Source organism: Salvia hispanica, chromosome 6 (assembly GCF_023119035.1).
Source record: "Salvia hispanica cultivar TCC Black 2014 chromosome 6, UniMelb_Shisp_WGS_1.0, whole genome shotgun sequence".
Lineage (NCBI taxonomy): Eukaryota > Viridiplantae > Streptophyta > Magnoliopsida > Lamiales > Lamiaceae > Salvia > Salvia hispanica.
Window position 1 is genome coordinate 9,022,596 of NC_062970.1, and position 12,344 is coordinate 9,034,939.

Sequence of the window (12,344 nt, forward strand, 5' to 3'; positions counted from 1 at the left end):
AGTTATGAACAGAATGAGAAGAATGTAAAAGTTTTGATGCATTATTAATGTGTAGATATTTAAATTAAATAGATAAAAGTGACCACATAAAAAGGCTACCACACAGCCCCAGACGCAACAAATAGCTCTGCCAAAAAACCAGCTAATTACTACATGAATAAAATCCAATTTTTTTCAGCACTTCTCCAAATCATGAGTGTTCCAATGGTATTTCAGGCCAAAGCCATGACTACAAAGCTCATACTCTCCACTGCATTTTTGGCTCTTCTCATCTCCATTTCGTTACTCTATTTCGATTCCGAATATCCCGATATTCTCCACCAACAATACTCCAATAATAACGCGACCATCAAATTTCAAGACGCCGTTGTTATGCGAATGCCCGGCGGCGCCGTGGGCCCGGAGAGCTTCGACTTCGATGGGGGCGGCGGCGGGCCCTACACCGGCGTCTCCGATGGTAGGATTATCCGGTGGCAGGCTAATGAGAGCCGCTGGGTGGACTTCGCCGTCACATCGCCGGAGAGGTAATTATTAATTAACTCTTTCTTTTCTTTAATAATGTTATTATATTATAATATCATGATTAATAATGTTAATTATAATTTATTACTGTGTGCAATGTGCATGAAGCAAAAAAAACCGAAACGGTTTAATTTCGTTTTCGGTATTTGGTGATTACGATAAGCATGAGATATTCACACGTGTTTGGTTTGTATGAGTCATCAAGTATATTCGGTTATCTGTGATATAATTAAGGGATTGATATGATAATGACACCTTTTATTTACAAATTGATTACTTAGTTAATAACTCCAAATCACTAATTTATGAGTACTTCTAGTGTTTGATTATGACGTCGTAACTAAAATACTTTTGGTATAAATTTCGACAATGTACCTTCTAGAACTGACTAATTTAAATCTATCATATAATTGTATATATATTTTTCTAATTTTGATATACTCATTGTTCTTTACTTATTTAAATTATAATTATGTGTACTCATATTTTGGTCTATATACTTCTTTTGATTTGAATATATAAAGATAATGGGAACCTCTTTTTACATGTACAAATTTCCTAATATACAAACTTATTTTTATTTATTTTAAATATATTACTACTCCTCATTCAATATATTATACTACTATATAAGTGTATCATTTATTAATATTTATTAAATAAATCTTATATTTTTTTCATGTAGGTAGGAATCAGAATCAGAAATGGAAAGAAAGATTCATTAATTTAAGACGAGGGCCGGGATCAGAAATAAATATAAAAGGCATTGTAGTAATAGGGGACCAAAGAAGAGGTTCAGTTATTAGGCTTATTTCACTAGAGATTGGATTCGGATGAATAAATAAAACATCATTTGTGATATTGTAAGTTTTTTGGATTTGTAATTTAATCGAGGGAAATCTACCGAAGAAACCAGAACATTTTCAGGCTATAGTAAATAGTGTTATAGAGAAAATGAAGGGCTTGACAGTAATTATACATTCCTATAAATTTGTTTGATCCCAACTAAATTAAAAACTATAATTAAAGATATTGTTATAATATGTTACATATACATGTGGTTATTTTATTGACATCCACAAATATTGGGTTGGATTTCTAACACCTTATTTTAATTTTTAGGTGCGTCATTTAGTCTACATGGCCCCATACTTATCTTGCTCCTCGTTTTTTTGTTACTTTTCTTGTGGTTCAATGTTTGTTTTGATTTAGGAGTTCATAAAATAATTTCTAAAATGGAAATTGTGAATTGTCTTCTAAAATTACTTCCCCACGTTTTTTGTAAGGGTAAACATATATTTGCAGTTAAATGGAGTATGATTTTGTTTCAAATTTATTAAAAAATGTGTGAAAATTTATTTAAACAAATCCAACCCATTAATAGGTTAGCATTTTGTCAATTTTGCTGGGTGGTGCTCGGCTCAGTACATGTATAAATAAGTATCTCATTCCATTTTGCTATTTTGAATTTATGCCATTATATCATATTTTATTTTTACAATATCTAGTAAAGAGCACACATTTCAATTAAACTGTTTAATCATATTTAATTATAAAATTAATATTTCACTAATTATGTTCACTCATATGTAATTATAAAAGATTCATATTTTATTATTTTTAATAATTTTAAAATTTGTGCCGATTAGAAGGAAAGTAATATTGATTGGAAAAAGACAAATCAAATACGTCCATACATTCCAAATAATGGTCCATTTATAACCAGCTTTACGTACTTCGATGTTCACAATTGAGATACGCGTGCCGTGCCTCAAATTATTTCCAACATACTAATAATTTATGGTGTGTATAATTTGATTAATTTATTATTTTATGATGATTTAATTATCATCTATTTTTCAAATCATGCTACATAACTTAATTATCGCTTTTACATATTTAACTAGAGTACTTATGTGATCAAATGGAGTATTAGCCAATTCAAATTATATTACTATAAGCTACAAATTAATAAATAGTTGTCTGCCTAGCCTAACTTTATGTTGTAATTAAAAAATAACATAAGTCTTTGTCATTAAAAATTTGGCAATATAATTATTGTTATGGAATAATATACTCCTACTTGCTATTCTTTGGTGAGTAGGGATGGGTGCGTAGGTGATAGTGAAAGGGAGCACATATGTGGGAGGCCGTTGGGGCTCCGATTCGATGAGAAAACGGGCGGGCTGTACATCGCGGATGCCTATATGGGCCTACTTTATGTGGGCCCAAATGGTGGGCTTTCTACCCCAGTAGTTACCCAAGTCAACGGAGTTACTTTGGGCTTCACCAATTCTGTCGACGTTGACCAGGCCACTGGAGTCGTCTATTTTAGTGACAGTAGTACCAGGTTTCAGAGAAGGTAAACATTTACATGAACCCTAAATCATTCTGATAATATCAAATTAAACTAAAGCATAAAATATTGGAATTGAATAAAATGTAAAGGTGAGATATTGGATCAATATGCAACCCATGTCAATGAAAAAGAAAGGAGAGGAAAAAGATCTAGATAAGATAGAGGAGTGTAGTGATAACTGATAAGTGTAAATTATAAAGTGCGTGCCCAAACAAAGCCCATATTTGGTTGGTGTCAGCATACAATCATACCGTTACCCTATTTTATTTCATCCAAATCCACTGCCCTCGAATTGGGAACTTAAATATTTTAGAACTTTCTTTTAGTAGTAGAATAATAGATGAGGTATCATTTTATATTTTACTAATTGGCGTGTAGCTATAAATATAATAGATGCATTTTTCAGAATATATAATCCACACCAGTGGGTATAAAGGTAAGTATATATGCCATTTACACTTTTACATTCGGAAAAAAAGGAGAAGAATTTTGTGGGATGAAACCTTATAAAGAAGGAATTAATTCTGTACTGTCAAGAGTCAATAAGTACATATGTCGCATCGCATGAACGTAGTTGTATAGCACTCTTTACCTTCCAAGTTAGTTGAAGCATTTCTTTTGGTTATTACCTTCCAAGTTAGTAAGCATATTAACAAATCAATGTTTAAATATTAAAAGTAGGAGTTAGATAAAATATAAGTGAAAATAAGGTTTTTTGCCAAAAAAAAAAAGAAGGAATGACTCAACTATCTTGTAACGGCCCGAAAATGAATACGACTCAACAACTTTGAGAAAATCTAAACAAACATTAATTAATAAAATTAGATTTGGGTATGAAGGTGTTTTTAGTTATTGTTTTTTTTTTGGATATAAATGAGATCTACATGCAGGAAGTTTGTTTCGGCAATCATGAGCAGTGACGACAGTGGAAGGGTGATGAAATTCGACCCCCGAACAAGAAAAACTAGTGTCCTCGTGGACAAGCTCAAGTTCCCAAATGGCGTCGCATTGAGCAAAAACGGCGATTTCCTCCTTTTTGTGGAGACCACAACTTGCAAATTATACAAGTTGTGGCTCAAAACCGGGAACCTGGAGGTGGTGACAGAGTTCCTCGGATTCCCGGACAATATAAAGAGGAATAGGAATGGCGAATTTTGGGTGGGGATCAATTCCCGAAGAGGGAAGCTAGTGCGATGGCTCATTTCCAACCCTTGGATCGGAAAGGCCGTCGTTAGGTATGTGCCATTGGATGTTACGAAGATTCGCGCGCATTGGCCTAGCGGTAGAGGGATGGGGATTAGATTGGATAGGAATGGGAATGTGGTGGATGTGTTGGAGTTTAGGAAATGGAAAGAGGTTAGCGAAGTGCATGAGGAGAATGGCTCTTTGTGGATAGGATCTGTTATCAAGCCATTTTCTCTTGCACACACAATTCCTAATTCTAACAACTTTTTATGAATAATCATTGTGGATTGATTGCATATACTTGTCTCGTTTTTTATTCCAACTTTATTACCAACACATTTTTGTCCAAATAGTTTTAACTGAAACCAATACATGGCTTTAAATTTTATATTTAAATGGGGTCATAAACATAAGTAGTGGCCTAATATTTGGTCAAGTTCGGTTGTTTTTTACTAGTGCTATATGATTTTGCTATTAATAAATTCAGCTACCACCACAAGGGCCATAACAAACCTCACCAACTAAATTATTATTAATATGCAAAAATAGTAGGAATGTAAGTGATATACGATAGTAGGAAATTGGCAGTCAACAGTGTCGATGTCACGAAAATTGTGTCCAGCGATAGAGACCATGTTTGAACGATTGAGTATACAAGCTTCTAATTTTAATACATGGTTGGAGGGTCCCCAAAACACTTGTTCCACAAATATATGTAGAGGCCTTTCATCCATTAATTATTCAACCCTATCAATTTTCCTCTGTCTGCGGCCTCTCGTGGAAAATATATATTTGAATTTTGAATCAACACCACATATTTCTGATTTTATCTTTTCTTTCACCTTTACAAAATTACACATCGACAATATTTTAGGTCATTTTACGCATAATTAATATTTCAATAGTTGCTAGTCTGCTAATGGAATTTCATATTTTCACTAATTCGATTGATTCGTATTTTAATATAAAATAAATATATATAAAAAAGTAAGAGTAATAATTCACTAGTTTTTCGAATCTTTTATTTCAAATTTTAAAATTCGTGTTAAATTAGAGAAAGACAACTAATGAGAGATTAAGTAAGTATTATATAAAAATCTCATGCATACTCTCATTGTATTATCGCAGGTGACTATATCACTTCATGTGTATTTTGTCTCATCCTCCTTTGTTTATTATGCCCTGCTTTTGGATTGATCCAAGTATACATATGTAACAAGTTATAATAAACAAATTTTATGCATGATGATATTTTTAATCCAGAAGTCGCAATTATTACTAGTGATGTGTTCGAGAATGCATTATTATAGGAAGGTTAAAAAATACATTAAAATTTTAGTTATATTTTGGCCTTTCTGGAATTGAAAAAACCGTTGTAAAAGTTGTAAAAAACAATTTGGTCTGAATTTTCTCGCTATAAGAAATTTCAGATTTTCTATTTATAATATGCGTTGATTTGGAGTTTTATATACAAATTTATGTTTAACAAGTGTAGTATAGTATTTGATTTGGGTAGCTAATATCTTCAATCAATACTCTCAAAAAGTAGAAACATATTTTTTACTTGTTCAAACAGGTGTATTTCCATTATTCTACGTCAGTATGTGGCGGCTGCAAATGAAAATTATAAAATAAAAGTATAAAAAATAATTGATAATTTAGCATGCATTAAGAGATAATTATTAAAAAAGTGAGAGATACAAAATTGTTATTTACGAAAATGAGGTAATATCCACCACCTCTTGGCACGCCGGAACAGTCATGGCTGTCAATTGTTTGATGTGTTGGATCAAAACACACGTGGCAGATGGTAATAGGTGGGCCAACCATATCATTTATATATCGACTCAACACAATGTTTATAATTTGATGATAAGGATTTATACACGATTTCTTTAATTAGAAGTAAACAATTTCCCACAGTTTCAAGCAGGGCAAATAGATTTCAGCAGAAAAAAAGAGATGTACAAACTCATCCCATATTTGATGAGATAGAAAAGTTAGAAGGGGTATATAATTCTTGTTCAATCTCAATTAGTTTGGAATTTTTTTAGAGTGATCTAAAAAAAATTCGTACGGACTTGATCAAAATAGACAACATCTAATTAACGTAGAAGTCATAGATCCGTAACACTACTCCACTACATTTTTCATTGCTTAGCTACACCATCAAATAAAACTGTTTAGTTTTTTTATTGTTTCTTTAGTTTGAAATAACGAGTTTAGATTCATGTCTAGGTCTTTTTTTATAGAAAGCTAAATTAGAAAGATTAGATGGTTATTTAAAACAAAATGTGGTAGTATAAAGTTATACTACTAATAATGAATTCCTGTACTTTATTAAAGTGTCTTTTTCTTGCTTTAACTTTTTGGGTAGTTTTGGGTAACACTCTATTTATCAAAAGTTCATGTCGATAAAAACTATAATAATGGAAGTTGACAAAAACCATGAAACATGTAGTTATTTTTCTATTTGGAATTATATTAAGCAAATTAGACACGCAAAATATTTACGACTGTATGCAAATTTTAATAGTATATAAATTAAAACAAAGTCATGTCATCATGTATGTCTATTTGGAATATGGAGTTGTTATTACATTTAATTAGCGGTAGTGTAGGAAAATATTTCGATGTGATGTGGTATTTATTTTGAACGTATTTTTTATTTTTCTTGAGAAGAAAACTTTGGAAAGTGAAAACAAATGTAGCAGTCGCGTTATATTGATAATAATGTACTTTAAAATCCAATACATAAATAAAAAATCGACACATGTTTTGTTAAATTAATATGGCACGGGTTGCGAAAGATAATGACCGCATTAATTAACTTAAATAGTCCCTATCATTTCTTATTGGACTTTTAGCTCTCAATAATGATAAAGTTAGGAATGTATTATTCAATTCGTAATAAATACCCCATGAACTAATCGAAGCAGTGTACTAAATAATTTTATTTTTTAATAAATGTGCTAAACAATTTATAATTATAAACACGAAACGAGTAGGAGTATAATTTTATTTTATTTTTGGATAAATGCGACTGTTATTCATAATCGCAACTAATTGTCATACCTCTTATGATTGCATCAAATAATTGTGTAGTTGACTAATTCTATTTATAAAAAAATGAAGAAGGGTAAAAATGTAATTTCGAGAGGCTCCTCTGCGTCTCCTCCGCCATCCTTTGCCATTTGGCTCCTCTCTCAAACTTCTTCTTATATATGTATGCAAAGATTCTCAGAGAGAGAGAGAGAGAGATCATTTCCACCATTGTAGCGGATTTGCATCCAGTAACACACACAACAGCCTTAAATGTAGGAGCATTATAGCAAAAAGGATGGCGTCTTCAGCGAGAAGCAGGATCAGCAGAATATTCACTGCCTCGAAACAGCGTCGTTTCGCACCGCCTTGCGCGCTCGGATCCCCTTCCTTCTCGACCTCGGCAGCCGTCGCTGCCCCCGAACCGGTGGAGGATGTCGACGGATCGACAATTATGGGGATGGTTAAAGACTACGAGGATTATAGGAGGAATCTGTACGGTGGATTGACGCATAATGCTCTACTCGTTGATGCAGTCGGCACACTCGTCGTTCCGGCTCAACCTATGGCTCAGGTTTGCTGCTGCTCCGTCTTATATCTTCGAATTGTGTTAGTTTGAAGGTGCGAGTTCATGTTTTTGAAATTTGTAAAATGTTTTTGGAGTTTTCTCATGGATAATCCATCAATAGTTGTTTCATTAGAATTGAGCTGGAAACGGATTGGTTTCTTCGCAGTTGCACTTCAATTATCGTTTGAATTAACTTTGTCACTTTATTATTAATGTTTCATCGAGGGTTATAATTGAGTTGCAACAGAACAAATGCATTTCTTTCTTTTTTCTTTTCTATTTTGTGTTTCTTCAAGTTTTAAATACTTGACTTCTTGTCATTTTTTTTTTGGCATGTATGATTTAGAAGTTTATCTGTATGAATTTTATGTATATTTAACATCAATTTTGGGGGATTTCATTATGCTAAACGAGTAATTGGTGTGGTGTAGATTTATCGGCAGATTGGTGAAAAGTATGGAGTCAAGTACTCGGAGCGTGAGATATTGAATAGATATAGATGGGCTTATGAGCAGCCTTGGGGTCGATCACGCCTCAGGTGATAATCTTGTGCAACGTTTCAACTTAAATCCATCATATTTATGATTGAAAGATAAAGTGCTTCTTCATTTTCCCTCCTATGCCAGGCCTACAGTATGATTTTATTCATGTATTCCTGCTATGGTTCCGTAAGGCTGAGTTCTCGACTGTGATAAGCGTGCAGGTATGTGGATGATGGGAGGCCATTTTGGCAGCATATAGTCAGCTCATCTACGGGCTGCTCAGATTCTCAATACTTTGAGGAATTGTATAACTATTATACCACTGAGAAGGTTGGTTGCCGACTCGCCTTATACTAGTGCATAGTTTGATGACTTCCATCTATGTCAGCATTCATATTCCTTGTCAGGTTCGTGTTCGTGGTATCAGTTCACAATATTATTGGCTTGTTTTAACAGGCATGGCAACTATGTGATCCAGATGCTGAGAAAGTGTTCCAGTCTCTAAGAAAAGCAGGGGTAAAAGTAGCAGTTGTGTCTAACTTCGACACTAGGTTGAGACCATTGTTGAAAGCATTGAAGTGCGATCACTGGTTTGATGCTGTCGCGGTGTCTGCTGAAGTGAGTGCACTTGAGATCTCTGCAAATTTCTTCTATTCATATGAAGTCTAATCTATTGTGCTTGCTAAAACTGTTATCTACCTGAAAATAGGTCGAAGCAGAGAAGCCAAATCCTATGATATTTCTGAAAGCTTGTGAATTCTTGGGAGTACAGCCCGAGGATGCTGTACATGTTGGTGATGATCGTAGAAATGATATATGGGGCGCCCGAGATGCTGGCTGCGATGCCTGGCTCTGGGGAAGTGATGTAAAATCCTTCAAAGAGGTACTGATAAATATTGTGCTATAACTTGGCTGTACTCTCAATTTCTTGTTCCTAGGATGCCATCAAAACCGGTTATGCCATTTAAGAAATCACTTTTTTTTCACACACTGATAAAGGATATGATCCGAGATGAGCATGTATGATGATTTTTGCTGCTTAAGTAAGACACATAAACAATGTCAGCAGAAAACCTATTTTAACTGCAAATTAGGTGCACATATATGCAAACATGGTTGCATAGGGCTCAATGCATGGAAGCAAGATGGGATATGAATGTGTGCTGCTGTGTATGGCTTCCCACGAGCTAATTGACCTCATCCATTCGTATCTCGTTATTTTAAGTTCTTGTGTGCTTTAAACTGTTGGTGTCCACTTTATTCACCCAGTTTCTTGGTTTACCCTCGTTCTTTATCGTCTGCTCAATGTTCCATTTTTTAATCTTCCCATGAAAACCGTAGTTCTGATTCCAAAACCATCTTCATTTTGAATTTCTCATCAGATTTTCATTCCCTTGTGTTTCAGGTTGCCCAGAGAATAGGGGTTGAGGTCTGAAAGCAGTCTGTTGCATTACGATGAAGACTAATTGCTGCAGTTGTTTGAAGATTTCATCCTCACTCTGTTGCATTACGATGAAGACTAATGCTGCAGTTGTTTGAAGATTCCATCCTCACTGTATATACATCTTTTCTTGCTTATTTCTTGTTTTTAATGTATGCGGGAGGTGAGAGAGGCCAATGTAGTGTTAGAATAAAGAGCAGAAATAAGCTAGCGTTTGGATGTTCTAGTAATTTGTTTCTATACCAATATTAACTAACTAGAACTGGCGGTTCGGCCCACTGAATCGATTTCGGACCGTTGACCACAATTCTAGGTCGAATCGTAACCGGAACCAAAACTATATGGTCTTGTTCCGGTCTAAAAAAATGGAACCGTACGGCCTGTAAAACTCGACTGTTTCTGCATAAAATCATCTGATTTTCAATCACTTTTTACTAAAATCTTAATTTTCAAAGTTCGATACAATAAATAATTAGGAAAATTTATCGACTTCGGGGGGAAAGGAATGGCAAAAATATTTCGGAAATTTGATCTGCATGGGCTTGCTAGTTTTTGTAGAACCGTTGGTGAAAGATTTTTCTACCAAAATCTCACCTGTCACGTCAAAACGATGCGACATTTTATTAGTAGAGGAACAAAAGGTGCTTTCAATGTTATGAATAATTATCTTGCAAATACAGCTTTACAAATTTAAAAAGATTTTTGAACTTGAATATGATGCGTGTTTCACTCTTTTGAAAAATTGAATCAAGCGCACCTGAATTATCTCATTTATGACAATGAATTGTATACTGTTGTGAATTGTCAGGCATTACCTGATTCATAAGGAGTTTGCCATTCACATAGATCGTGAATCAATAAAATTCTTTTAAGTGCATAACACAAACTTGATAAGTGGAGTAGAATCTTTTTACCTATGTGATTAGGTATAAAACGGGTAAGGATAATGTATTCGTCGATATCGAGCCTATGAAACCTTTCTTTGTTGTGCCATGGTGAGTTGGTGACCATGAGACATGAGTTGTCGGTTTGTGAATTGAGGAAGCACGTGCAAACTATTTTTGCTTATACATTTATTGCTTTTTGAATTCTTGAAGAATCTCTATGAATATGAGCATGATTTTGAATACATCTTTGTTGTTTATGAGAAAGGTTTTTTTGAAAAATCTTACGAGTTTGACGGATTTTTTAAAAAGAAAATAGTGTGTGTATTGAGTCTAGAATCATACATTGAACAAATTTGACTCTACACTCATTTACATACCCCTACTCACCATCAGATAGATTTTTCTATTGACTTCGTGCTTTGGTTACCACATCTCAGAAGGTGAATGACAACTTTTTTTTTTTTGTAGTGGTAGTTTGTTTTCTAAAATGGCACATTTATTCCTTGCAAAAAGACCAATGATGCTAAGCACATGCCCGACCTCTTCTTTCTAGAGGTTGTCTAGTTGCATAAGATACTACATCATAGTGAGTTAGAGATGTCAAATTGTTTAGTTATTTTTGGAAAATCTTTTGGGGATAGTCTAAATACCCAACTTCTGGTGTAAGTGTGAACAGTTTAGGCTTGGTTCATTCTCTATGGATTTATGATCTGACCCATAACACTCATTAATTAGAGAAATGGAACAGAAATGGAAGAGAAAAACAAGAGGAAATTTTAAAATTAGGTCCCTAATTTTTAAAAATTCTCACTTATTATTCAAGTGGGATTTATTGAATATCCTAGATTTGGAAGAGAAAATATGGGTATTATAAGGGTATCCGCATCGCTGACTCGATGATGTCTCGGTCTCGTCTCGACGAGACGAGACAGCATCGAGACAGCGTTGCGACGCTTCGTCTTGTCGCGCGACGCGCGTGACAGCGAGGCCGACCTCGAGCTGGCGAGACGACGCGCGTGCCCCACGTGGCGCGCGCTGGAGGATGGCGTGACGCCCACTCGCCGGCCCACGAGTGGGCGTCGGAATTATGACGCAATAATTTTTATTTTTATTTATAAATTTGAAAAATTCGAATTTAATAAAATAAAAAAAAATTAAAACTATCAAATGACCGTTGGCCTCAAAAGGTCGTTTTTTTTAAAAAAAAAATTATTTTCTTTTATTATTCTATAAACATACTCCATACTCTATTCACCATTTTACACACAAACACTATTCTCATTTCTCTTCCATTCACTACACTCATCTATTCCTTTCTCTCAAATTGTTGAAAAAATGTCCGGCGATGGAAACTCCAGCGGCGGCGGCGGCAGGCGGCGCTCCGGCGGGTTCGACGATTGGGCGAGCATGTACAACTTTTTGGGTACTCCCGGTTCGTCGCCGGGCACCCAAGCCTCGACCACTCCGCTGGCGTACCAAACACCACATTTTGATGTGGATGCATACTATCGTCCCTCCCCCAGAGGTACGGGCAATCGCCGGGATTATCCCAAATTTCGGAGAATTTTTTGGCGCCTGAACGCACTTTGCCCGACTGGGGAATAGGTGGAGAGCTCCGGCTCCGGCAGGATCGGCCTCAGGCTCGGCGTCAATGCCGAGGAGGAAGAGGAGGAAGAGGTTGTGGGAGACGACACCCGTCATCCATACAGCCAAGACGAGACGTTGGCTCTGTACGACGCTTGGATCAGCGTCTCGTACGATCCTGTCGTCGGGAATCAACAAACCAACAAGTGTTTTTGGAAAATAGTCACCGAAGTTTACAACGCACGAAGGCCGAAGAACACCTTTGCCCCCAACG

General features: G+C 35.2%; 2 protein-coding genes across 2 annotated transcripts; both read left to right on the forward strand.

Annotated features, from left to right (window-relative positions):
- Positions 1–102: 102 nt before the first annotated feature.
- On the forward strand, positions 103–4,362 carry LOC125197434 (protein STRICTOSIDINE SYNTHASE-LIKE 2-like). The gene is made up of 3 exons (XM_048096169.1): positions 103–524; positions 2,627–2,884; positions 3,772–4,362. The coding sequence occupies exons 1-3, from the start codon at positions 154–156 to the stop codon at positions 4,337–4,339; spliced, it is 1,197 nt and encodes a 398-aa protein (XP_047952126.1). The 5' UTR covers positions 103–153; the 3' UTR covers positions 4,340–4,362.
- A 2,934-nt stretch (positions 4,363–7,296) lies between these two features.
- Positions 7,297–9,829, forward strand: LOC125196505 (haloacid dehalogenase-like hydrolase domain-containing protein 3). The gene is made up of 6 exons (XM_048095039.1): positions 7,297–7,682; positions 8,108–8,214; positions 8,380–8,488; positions 8,615–8,776; positions 8,868–9,041; positions 9,564–9,829. The coding sequence occupies exons 1-6, from the start codon at positions 7,407–7,409 to the stop codon at positions 9,591–9,593; spliced, it is 858 nt and encodes a 285-aa protein (XP_047950996.1). The 5' UTR covers positions 7,297–7,406; the 3' UTR covers positions 9,594–9,829.
- The last annotated feature ends 2,515 nt before the right edge of the window (positions 9,830–12,344 follow it).

Excerpts from the sequence above, each read along its gene's own strand:
- LOC125197434 (XM_048096169.1), top strand. The coding sequence starts at position 154 with ATGAATAAAATCCAATTTTTTTCAGCACTTCTCCAAATCATGAGTGTT. Across the intron at positions 525-2,626 it reads GCCGTCACATCGCCGGAGAG|GGATGGGTGCGTAGGTGATA; the intron begins GTAATTATTAAT and ends TTTGGTGAGTAG. Across the intron at positions 2,885-3,771 it reads AGTACCAGGTTTCAGAGAAG|GAAGTTTGTTTCGGCAATCA; the intron begins GTAAACATTTAC and ends ATCTACATGCAG.
- LOC125196505 (XM_048095039.1), top strand. The coding sequence starts at position 7,407 with ATGGCGTCTTCAGCGAGAAGCAGGATCAGCAGAATATTCACTGCCTCG. Across the intron at positions 8,215-8,379 it reads TGGGGTCGATCACGCCTCAG|GTATGTGGATGATGGGAGGC; the intron begins GTGATAATCTTG and ends ATAAGCGTGCAG. Across the intron at positions 8,777-8,867 it reads CTGTCGCGGTGTCTGCTGAA|GTCGAAGCAGAGAAGCCAAA; the intron begins GTGAGTGCACTT and ends ACCTGAAAATAG.